General features: G+C 36.5%; 1 protein-coding gene across 1 annotated transcript in view; it reads left to right on the top strand.

Annotated features, from left to right (window-relative positions):
* Positions 1–20,864, top strand: part of CHM (CHM Rab escort protein) — a 209,157-nt gene that overhangs the window by 68,543 nt on the left and 119,750 nt on the right. The window contains exon 5 of the mRNA XM_007468558.1: positions 13,256–13,643. Within this exon, the coding sequence (XP_007468620.1) occupies positions 13,256–13,643 (388 nt within the window). The remainder of the gene's footprint in view (positions 1–13,255; positions 13,644–20,864) is intronic.

The raw sequence follows: 20,864 nt of genomic DNA on the forward strand, positions 1-20,864 counted from the left end.
TCCTGTTGCAGAATTTACTAATTGAGAATCTTAATCACATCAGAGTTGGGGTAGGTGCCCAGCACTTCTCTTAGCTTCCTGTCCAGAGTTACGATAGTTGCCATGATTCTGGACAGGTTTTCACACAGCAGCAATCTCAACGTGAAATGAAGGGGGAGAGATTTTCTTCTAACATGTGTATGCTTTTTTTTTGTTTGTTTGTTACTATTATACTATGGAGTCTTTACCAAAGCCCCCAGCAGATTCTCCCTTGTCTCATTGGCTAAAACTAGATAACTAGCTCACTCTTAAATCAGTCACTAACAAAGGGCAGTAAAATTACCATAATTGGTTTTAATCAGTCATGATCCATCCCCTAGTTCTGGCTATCTTCTTCCTGACATTGGAACAAAATTGCAGCTCTTGTGGCAGGGAGGAAGACAATAATGGTTGTTGAGTAGGCAACCAATAGTACCTGCTGTACACCACCTTATGCTATTTTGTTCTTGGAGAAATGCGACAAGAGGTTGATACTTCAGCTATATTCTACTGTACATGTTAACATTTTAAGTTGGTAACAAATAAGGAAATATATCTACCAATATATTATATTGCAGCAATTCAAAATCGACTACAGTGGTTTTTTTATATTGCTGTTTTCTGGAACAACAACTTTTTGATAGTCTGATTCTTATGAGTAACCATTAAACATTTATTTGCAGGAATAAACAGCTGGGTAGCAGTGTAATGTGTACTGTGCAAATCAAAAGTGAATGGCCTTAGCACAAAGTGCATACATCAAAGTAAAAGAATACAATTTCTGCAACAAGCTATACTGTGGGGAAAAAAGGTGCAAATGACTGAAAAATAAATAGTGAACACCTGTGCTGGATAAATTAACCAGCTGGTTGGCAATTTTTCATTTGACTTATCTAAAAGGGTGACTGTTACAAGGCATTAATAACACATATTCACTTTGAGGTGTTCCCTTGTTACTACCATTAATTGATAAGCAATACTAGATAATATCAGAATTTATACCCCTAAATTCTCAGAGTTATATGTAGATTGTGGCAAGCGGTAAAAAGTGCATTCAACTAAGCAGTTATTCAGCAGTTGCAATTAGGTAAAATTATCTCAAAAATACTGTTACACTGTATTGTAAATATCCTTTGAAATTCAGATAAGCAGTATGTGACATTAGATTTCATCTGTCAATTTATTTTCATATTGAAAAATTTTATAAGAACTAATGATGCAGATTTTTCCCCTTTGTATGTTAAAATCATAGTAGTGTTTTAGAACTCAAAGGTTCCCTTGAGAGCTTATAATTCAGCCACATTCATTTACAAATGGCAAATGTGTTTCTATACTTTTCAAATACTTTAAAATTAATAAAATTGAGTTATTATTCTGAAGTGTTCTCCAAAGTTTGTATTATTTTTTTAAGAAAAAAATTTTTAACCACAGTATAAAGTTTTAAATTTGAGGGATGATAAGTCCTCTTTGATGAACAGAATTTTGCTTGCTGAGGAATTAAGTGGAATTTGGGGAGTTTTCTGGTGTATTTATAACTTCTAGTTAGGTATTAAATTCAATGTTGGCAGAACTCCAAAAACTATTTTAGTTGTCGTTAATGGAAAGTAAGGAAACTATAGTGTTTCTATTGCATGTGTTTTCCATAGTGCTAGGAATTTCACCAGATTATGATATTGAGAATAGTAAAACTTATGCTTATGCATGTAAAACAAATTCACAAAGAATAACTCCTTTCCTTAAACTTATACCCTTAATTAAGTATTTGGACTTATATTTTCCAGATTGTCCAGTACTGGTTAATGCATTTCATTCACTCTAGAAAGCTCCCTTTCTCAGAATATAATAGAGAGCCACTGACCAGATAGTAGCTGTGCTCAATTTTCATGGTGTCATCATCATGCTCTGTGATAAGAGAAATTGCCGTATTCTGTCTTACCTGTAAAGTATAATTAATTATCCTGCCGTTTCTTAGTTTAATCTTTAGATGTGGAACTTTTTGCTGTAAGTTGTCACCTTAGATCCCTCATGGAACACACTTTGGTTTACTGGTTTTCAAAATAATGAAAGTGAATACAAAGTATGAACAATTCTGTAGAAAATATACAAATCACATTTCATATTATTGCTCTTCATTTTTAATGTTGCTTAATGACAGTGGTGCTCTTATGTGGTTATGTGGCCAGAGAGCTTTCAACATGTGATTAAAAACCTAAGAACACATGTTTTGAGTTGCCTGTTGACCTGTGGGAAATTTAACAATATCTTAGGTTTGATTAATATCTTATGTTTGATTAACCTTTTGGAGTTTATGAAAAATACTCTTCATATATGTTAGCTCATTAATCTTACAAAACCCTCCTGAAAGTTAAGGCAGATGAATGATCTCCCATTTCATAGATGGGGAATCTGAAAGGTTAATATCTGCTAAGTAATACATCTAGGACTAGAATTTTCGCACTACCATTTCCTAGATCTGAAAATGGTTTTGACGTTAATGATATCATCCTTTTTTCATTATATTTAATTGAAATTACTAGATTATAACAGTAACCATGGTATTTTATTTCTTAACATTTAAAATAAGTTATTCTTTCCTTGTAACCTTTCTTATTGTAGTGTTTTTTTGTGTTAATTTCAAAGAGGCACTTTTTGTTCACTGCCCACAAACTTTTTTTTCTTTTTTTAATTTTTTTAAAACTCTTTATTGGAGTATAATTGCTTTACAATGGTATGTTAGTTTCTGTTTTATAACAAAGTGAATCAGTCATACACATACATATGTCCCCATATCTCTTTCCTCTTGCATCTCCCTCCCTCCCACCCTCCCTATCCCACCCCTCTAGGTGGTCACAAAGCACCGAGCTGATCTCCCTGTGCTATGCGGCTGCTTCCCACTACCTATCTATTTTACGTTTGGTAGTGTATATATGTCCATGCCACTCTCTCACTTTGTCCCAGCTTACCCTTCCCCGTCCCCGTATCCTCAAGTGCATTCTCTAGTAGGTCTGTGTCTTAATTCCCGTCTTACCCCTAAGGTTCTTCATGACCATTTTTTTTTTTACATTCCATATATATGTGTTAGAATACGGTATTTATTTTTCTCTTTCTGACTTACTTCTGTCTGTATGACAGACTCTAGGTCCATCCACCTCACTACAAATAACTCAGTTTCGTTTCTTTTTATGGCTGAGTAATATTGCATTCTATATATGTGCCACATCTTCTTTATACATTCATCTGTTGATGGACACTTAGGTTGCTTCCATGTCCTGGCTATTGTAAATAGAGCTGCAGTGAACATTCTGGTACATGACTCTTTGAATTATGGTTTTCTCAGGGTATCTACCTACTAGTGGGATTGCTGGGTCATATGGTAGCTCTATTTTTAGTTTTTTAAGGAACCTCCATACTGTTCTCCATAGTGGCTGTATCACTTTACATTCCCAACAACAGTGCGAGAAGGTTCCCTTTTCTTCACACCCTCTCCAGCAATGATTGTTTGTAGATTTTTTGATGATGGCCTTTCTGACCAGTGTGAGATGATATCTCATTGTAGTTTTGATTTGCATTTCTCTAATGATTAATGATGTTGAGCATTCTTTCATGTGTTTGTTGGCAATCTGCATATCTTCTTTGGAGAAATGTCTATTTACATCTTGAGCCCATTTTTGGATTGGGTTGTTTGTTTGTTTGTTTTTCACACACACACACTGTATTTTATTTTTACAAGAGATAAATAAACTGACACCAAGCATTGTAAATGGATGACGACAACAAAAGCAACAATGATTGAAATTACCAAACACAAAACACACTCATAGTATGTCATAATATTGACATTCAGTCCAGTAATCCTCCACTGGAACAGCTCCTTTACTTTGCAGTGAAAATTGATTTGTATATTTTTTGCCTCTGAGTCCTTGTGGGATTTTTATTTTTTAATTCAAACAGAAAGTCACAAAAATTATAATCATCCTCATCAGTTCACTCAGTCCCATGTAATTAATATTTTTTTCATCTTGATCTTTTGTTAGCACTTTTATGAATTCATCAGTTTTCCATTAGAGTTCTGAAAATGCTTATTCATTCAGTTCAGCAATATAGTCAGTTACCAGAAACCTGTACTTGTCAGTCTTTTCCATGAATTCCTTGAAGATGAAAACGTTTTATAGGAACACTTTTGCAAAAGCATCACAGTACACACAGAACTGTCTGTAAATGACAAAAGACTTAAAAATGACCACGGTTAAAGATTTGATGAAAGTTCATAATAATGCAATTGACAAGGAAATTTAGTTATTTCAGAGATGCACATTTTAAAATAATAACTAGAATTATGACTTATTATACCAGAACATATAAGATTTCTAGAAATTTCATGTAATGTCTGAAACATTTAAATTAACATATTTCCATACAAATAACCCAAAGAAGGTTTAGTATTAGTTGTTTTTTGTTTGTTTTTTTATACTGCAGGTTATTAGTCATCATTTTTATACACATCAGTGTATATATGTCAATCCCAATCGCCCAATTCAGCACACCACCATCCCCACCCCACCGCGGTTTTCCCCCCTTGGTGTCCATACGTTTGTTCTCTACATCTGTGTCTCAACTTCTGCCCTGAAAACCGGTTCATCTGTACCAGTTTTCTAGGTTCCACATGTATGCGTTAATATATGATATTTGTTTTTCACTTTCTGACTTACTTCACTCTGTATGACAGTCTCTAGATCCATCCATGTCTCAACAAATGACTCAATTTCGTTCCTTTTTATGGCTGAGTAATATTCCATTGTATATATGTACCACAACTTCATTATCCATTCATCTGTCGATGGGTGTTTAGGTTGCTTCCATGACCTGGCTCTTGTAAATAGTGCTGCAGTGAACATTGGGGTGCATGTGTCTTTTTGAATTATGCTTTTCTCTGGGTATATGCCCAGTAGTGGGATTGCTGGATCATATGGTAATTCTATTTTTAGTTTTTTAGAAATGTCCATACTGTTCTCCATAGTGGTTGTATCAATTTACATTCCATCCAGCAGCGCAAGAGGGTTCCCTTTTCTCCACACCCTCTCCAGCATTTGTTGTTTGTAGATTTTCTGATGATGCCCATTCTAACTGGTGTGAGGTGATACCTCATTGTAGTTTTGATTTGCACTTCTCTAGTAATTAGTGATGTTGAACAGCTTTTCATGTGCTTCTTGGCCATCTGTATGTCATCTTTGGAGAAATGTCTTTGTAGGTCTTCTGCCCATTTTTGGATTGGGTTGTTTGTTTCTTTAATATTGAGCTGCATGAGCTGCTTGTAAATTTTGGAGATTAAACCTTGGTTACTTGCTTCAGTTGCAAATGTTTTCTGCCATTCTGAGGGTTGTCTTTTCGTCTTGTTTAAGGTTTCCTTTGCTATGCAAAAGCTTTTAAGTTTCATTTGGTCCCATTTATTTATTTTTATTTCCATTTCCCTAAGAGGTGGGTAAAAAGGATCTTGCTGTGATTTATGTCATAAAGTGTTCTGCCTATGTTTTCCTTTAAGAGTTTGATAGTGTCTGGCCTCACATTTAGGTCTATAATCCATTTTGAGTTTATTTCTGTGTATAGTGTTAGGAAGTATTCTAATTTCATTCTTTCACATGTAGCTGTCCCATTTTCCCAGCACTACTTACTGAAGAGGCTGTCTTTTCTCCAATGTGTATTCTTGCCTCCTTTATCAAAGATAAGGTGACCATAGGTGCGTAGGTTATCTCTGGGCTTTCTATCCTGTTCCATTGATCTATATTTCTGTTTTTGTGCTCTTGATTACTGGAGCTTTGTAGTATAGTCTGAAGTCAGGGAGCCTGATTTCTCCACCTCCGTTTTTCTTTCTCAAGATTGCTTTGGATCTTTGGGGTCTTTTGTGTTTCCATACAAATTGTGAAATTTTTTGTTCTAGTTCTGTGAAAAATGCCAGTAGTAGTTTGATAGGGATTGCATTGAATCTATAGATTGCTTTGGGTAGTATAATCATTTACACAATGTTGATTCTTCCAGTTCAAGAACATGGTATATCTCTCCATCTATTTGTATCATCTTTAATTTCTTACGTCAGTGTCTTATAATTTTCTGCATACAAGTCTTTTGTCTCCTTAGGTAGGTTCATTCCTAGATATTTTATTCTTTTTGTTGCAGTGGTAAATGGGAGTGTTTTCTTGATTTCACTTTCAGATTTTTCATCATTAGTGTATAGGAATGTAAGAGATTTCTGTGCATTAATTTTGTATCCTGCTATTTTACCAAATTCATTGATTAGTAGTTTTCTGGTAGCATCTTTAGGATTCTCTTTTTATAGTATCATGCCATCTGCAAATAGTGACAGCTTTACTTCTTCTTTTTCAATTTGGATTCCTTTTATTTCCTTTTCTTCTCTGATTGCTGCTGCTAAAACTTCCAAAACTTTGTTGAATAATAGTGGTGAGAGTGGGCAACCTTGTCTTGTTCCTGATCTTACTGGAAATGGTTTCAGTTTTTCACCCTTGAGGATGATGTAGGCTGTGGGTTTGTCATATATGGCCTTTATTATGTTGAGGAAAGTTCCCTCTATGCCTACTTTCTGCAGGGTTTTTTTCATAAATGGGTGTTGAATTTTGTCAAAAGCTTTCTCTGCATCTATTGAGATCATCATGTGGTTTTTCTCTTTCAATTTGTTAATATCGTGTATCACATTGATTGATTTGTGTATATTGAAGAATCATTGCATTCCTGGGATAAACCCCACTTCATCATGGTGTATGATCCTTTTAATGTGTTGCTGGATTCTGTTTGCTAGTATTTTGTTGAGGATTTTTGCATTTATGCTCATCATTGATATTGGCCTATAGTTTTCTTTCTTTGTGACATCTTTCTGGTTTTGGTATCAGGGTGATGGTGGCCTCATAGAATGAGTTTCGGAGTGTTTCTCCCTCTGCTATATTTTGCAAGAGTTTGAGAAGGAAAGATGTTAGCTCTTCTGTAAATGTTTGATACAAGTTGCCTGTGAAGCCATCTGGACCTCGGCTTTTGTATGTTGGAAGATTTTTAATCACAGTTTCAATTTCAGTGTTTGTGATTGGTCTGTTCACATTTTCTGTTTCTTCCTGGTTCACTCTCAGAAGGTTGTGCATTTCTAAGAATTTGTGCATTTCTTCCAGGTTGTCCATTTTATTGGCATATAGTTGCTTGTAGTAATTTCTCATGATCGTTTGTATTTCTCTAGTGTCAGTTATTACTTCTCCTTTTTCACTTCTAATTCTGTTGATTTGACTCTTGTCCCTTTTTTCCTTGATGAGTCTGGCTAATGGTTTATCAAATTTGTTTATGTTCTCAAAGGAGTAGCTTTTAGTTTTATTAATCTTTGCTACCATTTCCTTCATTTCATTCTCATTTATTTCTGATCTATTCTTAATGATTTCTTTCTCTCTGCTAACTTTGGGGTTTTTTTGTTCTTCTTTCTCTAATTGCTTAAGTGTAAGGTTATGTTGTTTGTTTGAGATGTTTCCTGTTTCATAAGGTAGGATTGTATTGCTATGAACTTCCCTCTTAGAGCTGCTTTTGCTGCATCCCATAAGTTTCTGGTCCTTGTGTTTTCATTGTCATTTCTTTCTAGGTATTTTTTGATTTCCTCTTTGAATTCTTCACTGATCACTTGGTTATTAAGTAGTGTATTGTTTAGCCTTGGTGTGTTTGTATTTTTTACAGTTTTTTTTCCAGTAATTGATATCTTGCCTCATAGCATTATGGTTGGAAAAGCTACTTCATACGATTTCAAGTTTCTTCAATTTATCAAGGCTTGATTTGTGACCCAAGGTATGATCTATCCTGGAGAATGTTCCATGAGCACTTGAGAAAAATGTGTTTTCTGTTGTTTCCGGATGGAGTTTTCTGTAAATATCAATTAAGTCCATCTTGTTTAATGTATCATTTAAAGCTTGTTTATTTATTTTTATTTTGGATGATCTGTCCAGTGGTGAAAGTGGGGTGTTAAATCCCCTACTATGATTGTGTTACTGTCGATTTACACTTTTATGGCTGTTAGTATTTGACTTATGTATTGAGGTGCTCCTATGTTGGGTGCAGAAATATTTACAATTGTTATGTCTTCTTCTTGGATTGAGCCCTTGATCATTATTTAGTGTCCTTCTTTGTCTCTTGTAATAATCTTTATTTTAAAGTCTATTTTGTCTGATATGAGAATTGCTGCTCCAGCTTTCTTTTGATTTCCATTTACATGGAATATCTTTTTCCATACCCTGATTTTCAGTCTGTATGTGTCCGTAGGTCTGAAGTGGGTCTCTTGTAGACAGCATATATACGGGTCTTGTTTTTGTATCCATTCAGCCAGTCTATGTCTTTTGGTTGGAGCATTTAATCCATTTACATTTAAGGTAATTATCTATATGTATGTTCCTATTTCCTTTTTCTTAATTGTTTTGGGTATGTTATTGTAGGTCTTTTTCTTGTGTTTCCTGCCTAGAGAAGTTCCTTTAGCATTTGTTGTAAAGCTCGTTTGGTAGTGCTGAATTCTCCTGGCTTTTGCTTGTCTGTAAAGGTTTTAATTTCTCCATCAAATCTGAATGAGATCCTTGCTGGGTAGAGTAGTCTTGCTTGCAGGTTTTTCTCCTTCATCACTTTAAATATGTCCTACCACTCCCTTCTGGCTTGCAGAGTTTCTCTTGAAAGATCAGCTGTTAACCTTATGGGGATTCCCTTGTGTGTTATTTGGTGTTTTTCCCTTGCTGCTTTTAATATTTTTTCTTTATATTTAATTTTTGATAGTTTGATTAAATTGTGTCTTGGTGTGTTTCTCCTTGCATTTTTCCTGTATGGGATTCTCTGTGCTTCCTGGGCTTGATTAACTATTTCCTTTTCCATATTAGGGAAGTTTTCAACTGTAATCTCTTCAAATATTTTCTCAGTCCCTTTCTTTTTCTCTTCTTCTGGGACCCCTATAATTAGAATGTTGGTGCATTTAATGTTGTCCCAGTGGTCTCTGAGACTGTCCTCAATTGTTTTCATTCTTTTTTCTTTATTCTGCTCTGCAGTAGTTATTTCCACTCTTTTATCTTCCAAGTCACTTTTCTGTTCTTATGCCTTAGTTATTCTGCTCTTGATCCCTTCTAGAGATTTTTTAATTTCATTTATTGTGTTGTTCATCACTGTTTCTTTGCTATTTAGTTCTTCTAGTTCCTTGTTAAACATTTTTTTATATTTTTTCTCTTCTATTTCCAAGATTTTGGATCATCTTTACTTTCATTATTCTGAATTCTTTTATAGGTAGACTGCCTATTTCCTCTTCATTTGTTAGGTCTGGTGGGTTTTTTCCTTGCTCCTTCATCTGCTGTGTTTTTTTCTGTCTTCTTATTTTGCTTTTCTTCCTGTGTTTGGGCTCTCCTTTTCACAGGCTTCAGGTTCATTGTTCCCGTTGTATTTGGTGTGTGTCCCCAGTGGCTAAGGTTGGTTCAGTGGGTTGTGTAGGCTTCCTGGTGGAGGGGACTGATGCCTGTGTTCTAGTGGAGGAAGCTGCATCTTGTCTTTCTGGTGGGCAGGTCCACATCTGGTGGTGTGTTTTGGGGTGTCTGTGGCCTTGTTATGTTTTTAGGCAGCCTCTCTGCTAATGGATGGGGTTGTGGTCCTGTCTTGCTAGTTGTTTGGCATAGGGTGTTCAGCACTGGAACTTGCTGGTCATTGAGTGGAGCTGGCTTGGCATTGAGATGGAGGTCTCTGGGAGATTTTCTCCGTTTGATATTACGTGGAGCTGGGAGGTCTCTTGTGGACCAGTGTCCTGAACTTGGCCCTCACACCTCAGAGGCACAGCCCTGACGCCTGGCTGGAGCACCAGGAGTCTGTCATCCACACAGCTCAGAATAAAAGGGAGAAAAAATAAAGAAAGAAGAAGATAAAATAAAGTACAATAAAATATAATAAAGTCATTAAAATAAAAAATAATAATTAGTATAAGAAAGCATTTTAAGTAATAAAAAAAGGGAAGACAAGCTATACAGACACAGATCACACACAGAAACAAACCGATACACACTCACCAGCAGAGAAAAAGGGAAAAATTTATATATGTCGTTGCTCCCAAAGTCCACCTCCTCAATTTTGGATGATTCATTGTCTATTCAGGTTTTCTACAGATGCAGGGTACATCAAGTTGATTGTGGAGAGTTATTCCGGTGTTCCTGAGGCTGCTGAAAGAAATTTCCCTTTCTCTTCTTTGTTCACACAGCTCCTGGGGTTCAGTTTTGGATTTGGCCCCGCCTCTGCGTGTAGGTCGCCTGAGCGTGTCTGTTCTTCGCTCAGACAGGACGGGGTTAAAGGAGCAGCTGATTCTGGGGCTCTGTCTCCTTCAGGCCGGGGGGAGGGAGGGGTACGGTGTGCGGGGCGAGCCTGTGGCCGCAGAAGCCGGCATGACGTTGCACCAGCCTGAGGTGCATCGTGTGTTCTCCCAGGGAAGTTGTCCCTGGATCACTGGACCCTGGCAGTGGCGGGTTGCACAGGCTCCCGGGAGGAGAGGTGGGGTTAGTGACCTGTGCGTGCACACAGGCTTCTTGGTGGCTGCAGCAGCAGCCTTCTCGTCTCGTGCCCATCTCTGGGATCCGCGCTCATAGCAGCAGCTCGCGCCTGTCTCTGGAGCTCCTTTAAGTGGCGCTCTTAATCCCCTCTCCTTGCGCACTAGGAAACAAAGAGGCAAGAAAAAAGTCTCTTGCCTCTTCAGCAGATCCAGAATTTTTCCCGGACTCCCTCCCGGCTAGCTGTGGCGTGGTAGCCCCCTTCAGGCTGTGTTCACACAGCCAGCCCCAGTCCAACTTCTGAAGCCCGAGCCTCATCTCCCATCCCGAGCCCGCCCCAGCTGGTGAGCAGACAAGCCTCTTGGGCTGGTGAGTGCTGTTTGGCACTGATCCTCTGTGGGGGAATCTCTCTGCTTTGCCCTCCGCACCCCTGTGCTGAGCTCTCTTCCGTGGCTCCGAAGCTTCCCCCCTCTGCCACCCACAGTCTCTACCCGCAAAGGGGCTTCCTAGTATGTGGAAACCTTTCCTCCTTCACGGCTCCCTCCCACTGGTTCAGGTCCCATCCCTATTCTTTTGTCTCTGTTTTTTCTTTTTTCTTTTGCCCTACCCAAGTACATGGGGAGTTTCTTGCCTTTTGGGAAGTCTGAGGTCTTCTGCCAGCATTCAGTAGGTGTTCTGTAGGAGTTGTTCCATATATAGATGTAGTTCTGATGTATTTGTGGGTAGGAAGGTGATCTCCACGTCTTGCTCTTCTGCCATCTTGAAGCTCCTCCCCACAAACTTTTGAATGTAAAGTTTATTGTTTTTTACTGTCCTAGGTTTATGTGTTTTCTATAATACATATGTTTGTTTCATATTTAAATATGTATATTTATAAATATGTATTTATGAATTTTTATATAAATGTATATTTATACTTCCATCTTTTGCATGTATAAACCATTTATTCATCACGTATTTATTAAATACCACGTCTATAGAGCAGTGCAGTAAGTGTTGTGAGGGGCACTCAAGACAAGATGTTAGGGTCTTCCCTCAAGGAAAATAAAGTCTAGTTGAAGATAAAGTATATATGGGACAGACAAAAGGCTATTAACAAGGAACTGATAAATAAATGCAAGGTAAACTGCATGTGTGTATTATGGGGCATGGAGTAACAGAATGATGAGTGTGGTTGGGTTAAGGAAGACTTCCTGAAAGTGAAATTTAAACTTTTTCTTAAAATGTGTCGATTGGTGAAGTATGTGATTATGTTTGGGGATGAGGGAATTGTGATATTACAGGAATTGGGAAGAATAGCCCAGAAGAAGCAATTAACATGAGACAAATCATGGAGATTTGAGTTGATAAATTAGGAGTTAGAGATGCCATTTCAGAAAGTAGGAGAGATGAGACAAGACAGTTGATAAAGAAGGTGATTTGGTTTAGAGACTGGAAGAGGAAGATTTTGTGGGTTAGGGTTGAGATTCAGTATGAGAAAGAACTGCTGTTAGTTCTTGAGCAATCAGTTAGCAGATGTTTACTTCCCACAGCCTGTCATGTACAAGGCATTTTTAGTGTTGAGCAGTAGGGCAACTCAATGAAAACGTAGGTTCTGTGGAGGATAAAACATCATGGAGAGATACATGATGCAGGCACAGCGAATGGGAGCCTATTGTGTCAATCAAGACAATAATGGACTGAGAATGTTCACTCTAGTAGTAACTTTGGAAGTGGCACTTCCAGGAAAGTAATAGACACTAAAAATAAAACAAAATACAGCAGGAAAGAATTCAGAAAGATCCTGTTTGATACCACATTGTGATAAGCCAACTTACACTTTCACAGCAGTTTTTTCTAGCTCTGTCACACCACAGTAATAATCTTTGAATAATAATCTTTGCTCACCAGTAATTACCACTGTTGAGCATTTACTGTGTGCCAGGCACTGTGTCAGGTTCTTTGCATGTGATACTTCATTTAATCTCCAAAACAACCTTGTGAGATAGGTGGTATTATCCCTATGTTATAGATGGATAATTTAGGTCAGAGAGGATAAACAACTTGTCTACATTCACAGAATTATCTAGTCCTAGGCTGAGGCTTTGAACCTCGATCTTTTTATTCTGAGGGATGTACTTGTAAGCACTGAGGGATGTACTTGTAAGACAGGGCAGTTCCCCTGTCTGCCTTAAATTCTCAAAAATATACATGTGATTAACATACACACTACTATATATAAAATAGGTAAGCAACAAGGACCTACTGTATAGCACAGGGAACTCAATATTCTGTAATAACCTATATGGGAAAAAAATCTGAAAAAGAATGGTTATATGTATATATATAACTGAATCATTTTGATGTATACCTGAAACTAATGCAATATTGTAAATCAACTATACCCCAATATAAAATAAAAATTAAGTAAAAAAAATAAGAATCTGCTTTTCACCAAAAAAAAAAAAAAAAATACACACACACACACACGGCATGGCCTGCTAAACCCTGAAATCTTTATGTATATTTTTCAAATCTTAAGTATGTTTCATATCGTATTGAAACCTTAACAGATGAATGTTTAATGTGTGTGTCACATAAAGCAATACATCCAAGATAAATGAGGTAAAGAAATAAAAATTGCCATTGTAAGTTAAAATAATACAAAAAGGTAGCCAAGTATAATTATCAAAAGCCTGGTGTGGATTATTATTATAATTTCTCATTAGTCAGGATTTGCATGAAGATGTCAAAGAAGCTGGTGCACTGCAGAAAAATCACGCTTCTGTGACATCTGCGAACTCCACAGAAGCTGCAGATTCTGCCTGCCTGCCTACAGAAGATCAGTCATTAAGTACTGCAAGCTGTGAAATACCCACAGAACAAACTCCAAGCAGTGATCCAGAGAGTGCCCTAGAAGTAAATGATTTTGAAGCGACAGGGGAGAAAGAAAACCATTGTGATGATAAATCTTCTGTGCCCTCAACTTCAGAAAAGGAAACAAGTGAAAATGTGCCTATGGCCGAAGAAAGTGCAGAGCAACCAAAGAAAAATAGGATTACTTACTCACAAATTATTAAAGAAGGCAGGAGATTTAATATTGATTTGGTGTCAAAGGTAAGTACCAGTTTTACCCATCTTTTCATAGAACAATACTAAATTTTAATTGATTGAAAATAGCATCCGGGTCCATAAACCCAATTTTAATAATTTTATTCTCTGAAATGTAGAACATTTACTTTATAAAGAGATAGTATCTGAAGTTTATAGTTCCATTAAAATATTCTTTAAACATAGTTAAAAACGCATTAAGAATGCTCAGTACTATATCAAGGATACTTCTGTATTGGAACACGTATTCCACCCTAATATTCTCCTCCTACTGCATGGGCACTATGAATTCTACCAAGAAAAAAGTCTAATGAACCTAATTACAGGTCCATGTTATTTATAGTCAATCTATCAAATGAACTTTTGTTTAGCCCTTATTTATATAGTAACTATTTTAACATCTGTATGATGATGAACATTTTGAAAAAAACAATGCAATTTTGAATATTATCGGTTCAGGTGTGAGGACTTTGGAGGATAATTTAATAGTAGTGGGGGCAGAGAGATTGGTAAGAATGCTATTTACTTCAGTTATTTTTCTATCCTTACCTCTAATGTTAGGTCAGTATGACTTCAGAAGAGGTTCCTGAGTCTTAGGAGGATATAGTGTTGTACTGGGTTTATGGGAAGCAAGGCTAATTTAGTGCAAAAGCATAGAAAACCAGTAACATAAAAGGTAATGGCCTTAAAGGGTTACAATATAGGGCTTGGTGAAAGTAGAAAGAAACAGACCAAATACCGTAAGTTGAGAGCAAACGAGAAATTGAAAAGAAGTAGGAGAGGGTGGTGAATAACATCAGACTTGCCTCAAAACTAGGCTTTTCTATTTAATGTGCTCTCCTGAAGTTCCACGTTATAAAGAGAGGGACTAATGCTCCTCACATTTTGTTGATCCAATCACACATCCTCATACTGCTGATACCTTTGAACCTGATGCCTGAAAATATGAATATCTTTTTACTACTTATAGTTTCTTTCTGACATAGCTTTCTGTGCCTGATTCTTGCCTTGGTCTGAGTTGGCTACTGCCTTGGTCCTACCTAATATTTCTGTACCGTCTATTCCACCTACTTTGATCCTGCCATCCTTTGAAATCTAACATTCTTTCCATGTTACCTTGGCTATTAATTTCTGGGTGGAAGTTTAATCATAGCTCACTAATAGTCGTCCTATTCTCATGAGCAGGAAAGAATTAAAAAAAACAAAAACAATAAATAAGACAACACTGAAGTAGTCAAGTAACAAATAGGTTTTGTTCTGAAATTTTCATTTTGAATTAGTTACTTGGAATTTGGAATGCTTAACTGAAAGAAACGGTGATATAAATGGTGGTTAAGAATCAAGACTACTTCATAAAAGTCTCTAACCTTTATGTTAGCTGAAATATAGTATAAATCTTGCAAAGGGAAATGGTAAAAGAAGTGCTATTAGAATTTTTGGAATTATTGTAGGAAATGATTCAGTTGTATAAGAAAATGCATGCTGGTTGTGGTGCAGGGGGAGATAGTTTAATTAGATGCTGAGATATTTGAGGAGACTCTGAAGGAGATTTCTGGGTATTTTCACAAGTTTGAACAGTTAATAATAGTGGTTCTCTTAGGGTAAATTAAAAATAAACACGTCTAGAGGAGTTAAGGCAGTTGTATTTTGTCCTGCGTAGGTTTCATGGGTTCACATGTTTAAAAAAATAACTAATAATGATTTACTGTACTCATCCTACAAAAGCAGGGGTAGCTAAAGAATGTATAACCATAGCAATACAAGAGGTTTATTATCATTTTTGAAAAGTCAGTCATTTAATGAACATTTATTGAGTACTTACTGTGTGGAAAGCAGTATATTCCATGACATTGGGTCAGTCAGTTACTCCTGGGAAATTCCATCTGTTGTAATAATTGCAGTTATTACATCTGAGTGTAGGGTGATTGACAAATATCTATCTGAAGCCCTACCTCTTTCCTAAAGTCCAATTTGATATCATCAAACTATTTGACATTTCTACATGCATTCCATTTCAGAGTCATCATGATAAAACTGACAAGTATTGTGGTGCTTTACAGTTTACAAAACTCATCCCTGTATACAGCCTTTTAAAAAGAAATCTTATAGCTCAGGGCAGGTTAGTTAAATAAAATATAGTACTATACTGCTTATGCTTATAGAGAAGATGATCAAAGATGAAGTTCTTACAAATAAAACTCATTTCAAAGAAAGTCCATACCCTTAATAATTATGAAACCAACATGCCAAGTGAAGCAAGAGTTGTTAATTATTTAATTTAGTTACCATTATTATAATCAAATTGAAGTATTCTTTAGCCTCTCACCACTGTGAAATTGCTATGGTAGGTCACTTACATAATGATGGAAAAGAAGCTTAGGTTTAAATATGGTACATAATCATTTCTAAGCTTCAGACAAAAGGTTATGTAGTTTTTATTGAAATGTGTTTTCACTCTTTAGTGATATCTTAAATGCTTTATTTTTAAAGCTGGCATTAAATCTTAAGGTTTATTAGATCTTAAAATACATTCTGCATTTGATATATTAATATTTGTGAAATTATGATACTGAGGGATCACTGAATCTTGAGTATTTGTGTTTTTAAACAAATAAGGTATTTGACATAACTTTTTTATTATAATTATAGAATTAAGACTTGACAGTATATTCTTAAAAGCATGAGCTGTTATCAGTTGTGTAGTTTATTAGGCTGAAGGTAATGAAGTAACATGCCATATTTAGTCAGGGTAATTGATTTTTAAAAAGCAGTGTCAATTTTGTTTCTTCTGAACAATGTTAGACTAATATAATAGTTTAAAAAAATTTACCTAACTGATACTGATTTACAGAACGACTGTACTGAACCTCTTGCGTACTCAGACTAATGGTTTTTTGTTTTGGTTTGGTTTGGGTTTTTTTGGCTGGTTATGCTCTGTATAGGATTTTTTTTTTAACATCTTTATTGGAATATAATTGCTTTACAGTGTTGTGTTAGTTTCTGCTGTATAACAAAGTGAATCAGGTATATGTATACATATATCCCCATATGCCTTCCCTTTTGTGTCTCCCTCCCACCCTCCCTATCCCACCCCTCTAGGTGGTCACAGAGCACAGAGCTGATCTCCCTGTGCTATGTAGCTGCTTCCCACTAGCTATCTATTTTACATTTGGTAGTGTATATATGTCATTGCTACTCTGTCACTTTGTCTGAGCTTACCCTTTCCCCTCCCTGTGTCCTCAAGTCCATTTTCTATGTCTGCATATTTATTCCTGTCCTGTCCCCAGGTTCATCATAACCATTGTTTTCCTTTTTTTTTTTTTTATATTCCATATATATGTGTGAGCATACGGTATTTATTTTTCTCACTCTGACTTACTTCACTCTGTATGACAGACCCTAGGTCCATCCACCTTACTACAAATAACTCAATTTCTTTCTTTTTATGGCTGAGTAATATTCCATTGTATATATGTGCCACATCTTCTTTATCCATTCATCTGTCGATGGACAGCTAGGTTGCTTCCATGTCCCAGCTATTGTAAATAGTGCTGCAGTGAATATTGTGGTACATGACTCTTTTTGAATTATGATTTTCACAGGGTATATACCCAGTAGTGGGATTGCTGGGTCATATAGTAGTTGTATTTTTAGTTTTTAAGGAACCTCCATACTGTTCTCCATAGTGGCTGTGTCAATTTACATTCCCACCGACAGTTCAAGAGGGTTCCCTTTTCTCCACACCCTCTCCAGCATTTATTCTTTGTAGATTTTTTGATGATGACCATTCGGACCAGTGTGAGATGATACCTCATTGTAGTTTTGATTTGCATTTCTCTAATGATCAATGATGTTGAGCATCACTTCATGTGTTTGTTGGCGGTCTGTATATCTTCTGTGGAGAATTGTCTATTTAGATCTTCTGCCCATTTTTGGATTGGGCTGTTTGTTTTTTTGATATTGAGCTGCATGAGCTACTTATATACTTTGGGGATTAATATTTTGTCAGTTGCTTCGTTTGCAAATATTTTCTCCCATTCTGAGGGTGTTCTTTTGGTCTTTATGGTTTCCTTTGCTTTGCAAAAGCTTTGAAGTTTCATTAGGTCCCATTTGTTTATTTTTGTTTTTATTTCTATTTCTCTAGGAGGTGGGTCAAAAAGGACCTTGCTGTGATTAATGTCAAAGACTATTCTGCCTAAGTTTTCCTCTAAGAGTTTTATAGTGTCCGGCCTTAACATTTAGGTCTCTAATCCATTTTGAGTTTATTTTTATGTATGGTGTTAGGAAGTGTTCTAATTTCATTCTCTTCCATGTAGCTATCCAGTTTTCCCAGCACCACTTATTGCAGAGGCTATCTTTTCTCCATTATATATTCTTGCCTCCTTTATCAAAGGTAAGTTGACCATAGGTGTGTGAGTTTATCTCTGGGCTTTCTATCCTGTTCCATTGATGTATATTTCTGTTTTTGCAAGTACCATACTGTCTTGATGAGTGTAGCTTTGTAGTATAGTCTAAAGTCCAGGAGCCTGATTCCTCCAGCTCCATTTTTCTTTCTCAAGATTGCTTTGGCTATTTGGGGTCTTTTGTGTTTCCATACAAATTGTGAAATTTTCTGTTCTCTTTCTGTGAAAAATGCCACTGGTAGTTTGACGGGAATTGCACTGAATCTGTAGATTGCTTTGGGTAATGTCATTTTCACAATTTTGATTCTTCCAATGCAAGAACATGGTATATCTCTCTATCTGTTTGTATCATTTTTAATTTCTTTCATCAGTGTCTTATAGTTTTCTGCATAAAGATCTTTTGTCTCCTTGTGGAGGTTTATTCCTAGGTATTTTATTCTTTTGTTGCAATAGTAAATGGGAGTGTTTTCTTAATTTCTCTTTCACATTTTTTATTATTAGTGTATCAGAATGCAAGAGATTTCTGTGCATTAATCTTGTATCCTGCTACTTTACCAAATACATTGGTTAGCTCTAGTAGTTTTCTGGTAGCATCTTTAGGATTCTCTATGTGTAGTATCATGTCTTCTGCAAACAGTGACAGCTTAGCTTACTTCCTTTTTTCCAATTTGGATTCCTTTTATTTCTAATTCTTCTCTGATTACTGTGGCTAAAATTTCCAAAACTATGTTGAATAATAGTGGTGAGAGTAGGCAATCTTGTCTTGTTCCTGATCTTATTGGAAATGGTTTCAGTTTTTCACCATTGAGAACGATGTTGGCTGTGGGTTTGTCATATATGGCCTGTAATATGTTGAGGTAAGTTCCCTCTATGCCTACTTTTTGGAGAGTTTTTATCATAAATGGGTGTTGAATTTTGTCAAAAGCTTTTTCTGCATCTATTGAGATGATCATGGTTTCTCTCTATCAGTTTGTTAATATGGTGTATCACATTGCTTGATTTGCGTATATAGAAGAATACTTGCATTCCTGGGATAATGTGCTGTTGGATCCTGTGTGCTAGTATTTTGTTGAGGATTTTTGCATCTATGTTCATCAGTGATTTTGGTCTGTAGTTTTCTTTTTTTGTGAAGTATTTGTCTGGTTTTGGTGTCTGGGTGATGATGGTTTTGGTGTCTGGGTGTTGATAGCCTCGTAGAATGAGTTTGGGAGTGTTCCTCCCTCTGCTATATTTTGGAAGAGTTTGAGAAGGATAGGTGTTAGCTCTTCTCTAAGTGTTTGATAGAATTCGCCTGTGAAGCCAACTCGTCCTGGGCTTTGGTTTGTTGGAAGATTTTTAATCACAGTTTCAATTTTAGTGCCTGTGATTGGTCTGTTTATATTTTGTATATCTTCGTGGTTCAGTCTCGGAAGGTTGTGATTTTCTAAGAATTTGTTCATTTCTTCCAGGTTGTCCATGTTATTGGCATATAGTTGCTTGTAGTAATCCCTAGTGATTCTTTGTATTTCAGCAGGGTCAGTTGTTACTTCTCCTTTTTCATTTCTAATTCTGTTGATTTGAGTCTTCTTTGTTTTCTCTTGATGACTCTGGCTATTGGTTTATCAATTTTGTTTATCCTCTGAAAGTACCAGCTTTTAGGTTTATTGATCTTTGTTATTGTTTCCTTCATTTCTTTTTCATTTATTTCTGATCTGATCTTTATGATTTCTTTCCTTCTGCTAACTTTGGGGATTTTTTGTTCTTATTTCTCTAATTGCTTTAGGTATAAGGTTAGGTTGTTTATTTGAGATGTTTCTTGTTTCTTGAAGTAGGGTTGTATTGCTATAAACTTCCCTCTTAGAACTGCCTTTGCTGCCTCCCATATGTTTTGGGTCCTCGTGTTTTCATTGTCATTTGATTCTAGGTATTTTTTTTATATCTTCAGTGATTTCTGGGTTATTTAGTAGCGTATTGTTCAGCCTCCATGTGATTGCATTTTTTAAAGTGTTTTTCTGTAATTGATATCTAGTCTCATAGCATTGTCATCACAAAAGATAGTTGATACAATTTCAGTTATCTTAAATTTACCAAGGCTTCATATGTGACCCAAGATATGATCTATCCTCGAGAATGTTCCATGAGCATTTGAGAAGAGGGTGTATTCTGTTTCTGTTTTGTTTTGTTTTGTTTTGCGGTGCGCAGCCTTGTCACTGTTGTGGCCTCTACTGCTGCGGAGCACAGGTTCCGAATGTGCAGGCTCAGCGGCCATGGCTCATGGGCCTAGCCGCTCCACGGCATGTGGGATCTTCCCAGACCAGGGCACGAACCCGTGTCCCCTGCATCAGCAGGCGGACTCTCAACCACTGTGCCACCTGGGAAGCCCTATTCTGTTGTTTTTTCATGCAATGTTCTATAAATATAAGTCCATCTTGTCTAATGTATCATTTAAAGCTTGTGTTTCCTTATTTTTCATTTTAGTTGATCTGTCCATTGGTGAAAGTGGGATGTCAAAGTCCTGTACTATTTGGGTTACTGTTGATTTCCCCTTTTATGCCCATTAGCATTTGCCTTATTTATTGAGTTGCTCCTATGTTGGGTGCATAAATATTTACAATTGTTATATCTTCTTCTTGGATTGATCCCTTGATCATTCTGTAGTGTCCTTCTTCGGTTCCTGTTATAGTCTTTATTTTAAAGTCTATTTTGTGTGGTATGAGAATTGCTACTCCAGCTTTCTTTTCATTTCCATTTGCATGGAATATCTTTTTTTTTTTTTTTTGCGGTACGCGGGCCTCTCACTGTTGTGGCCTCTCCTGTTGCAGAGCACAGGCTCCGGACGTGCAGG

This window comes from Lipotes vexillifer, unplaced genomic scaffold (assembly GCF_000442215.2).
Source record: "Lipotes vexillifer unplaced genomic scaffold, Lipotes_vexillifer_v1.1 scaffold1336, whole genome shotgun sequence".
Lineage (NCBI taxonomy): Eukaryota > Metazoa > Chordata > Mammalia > Artiodactyla > Lipotidae > Lipotes > Lipotes vexillifer.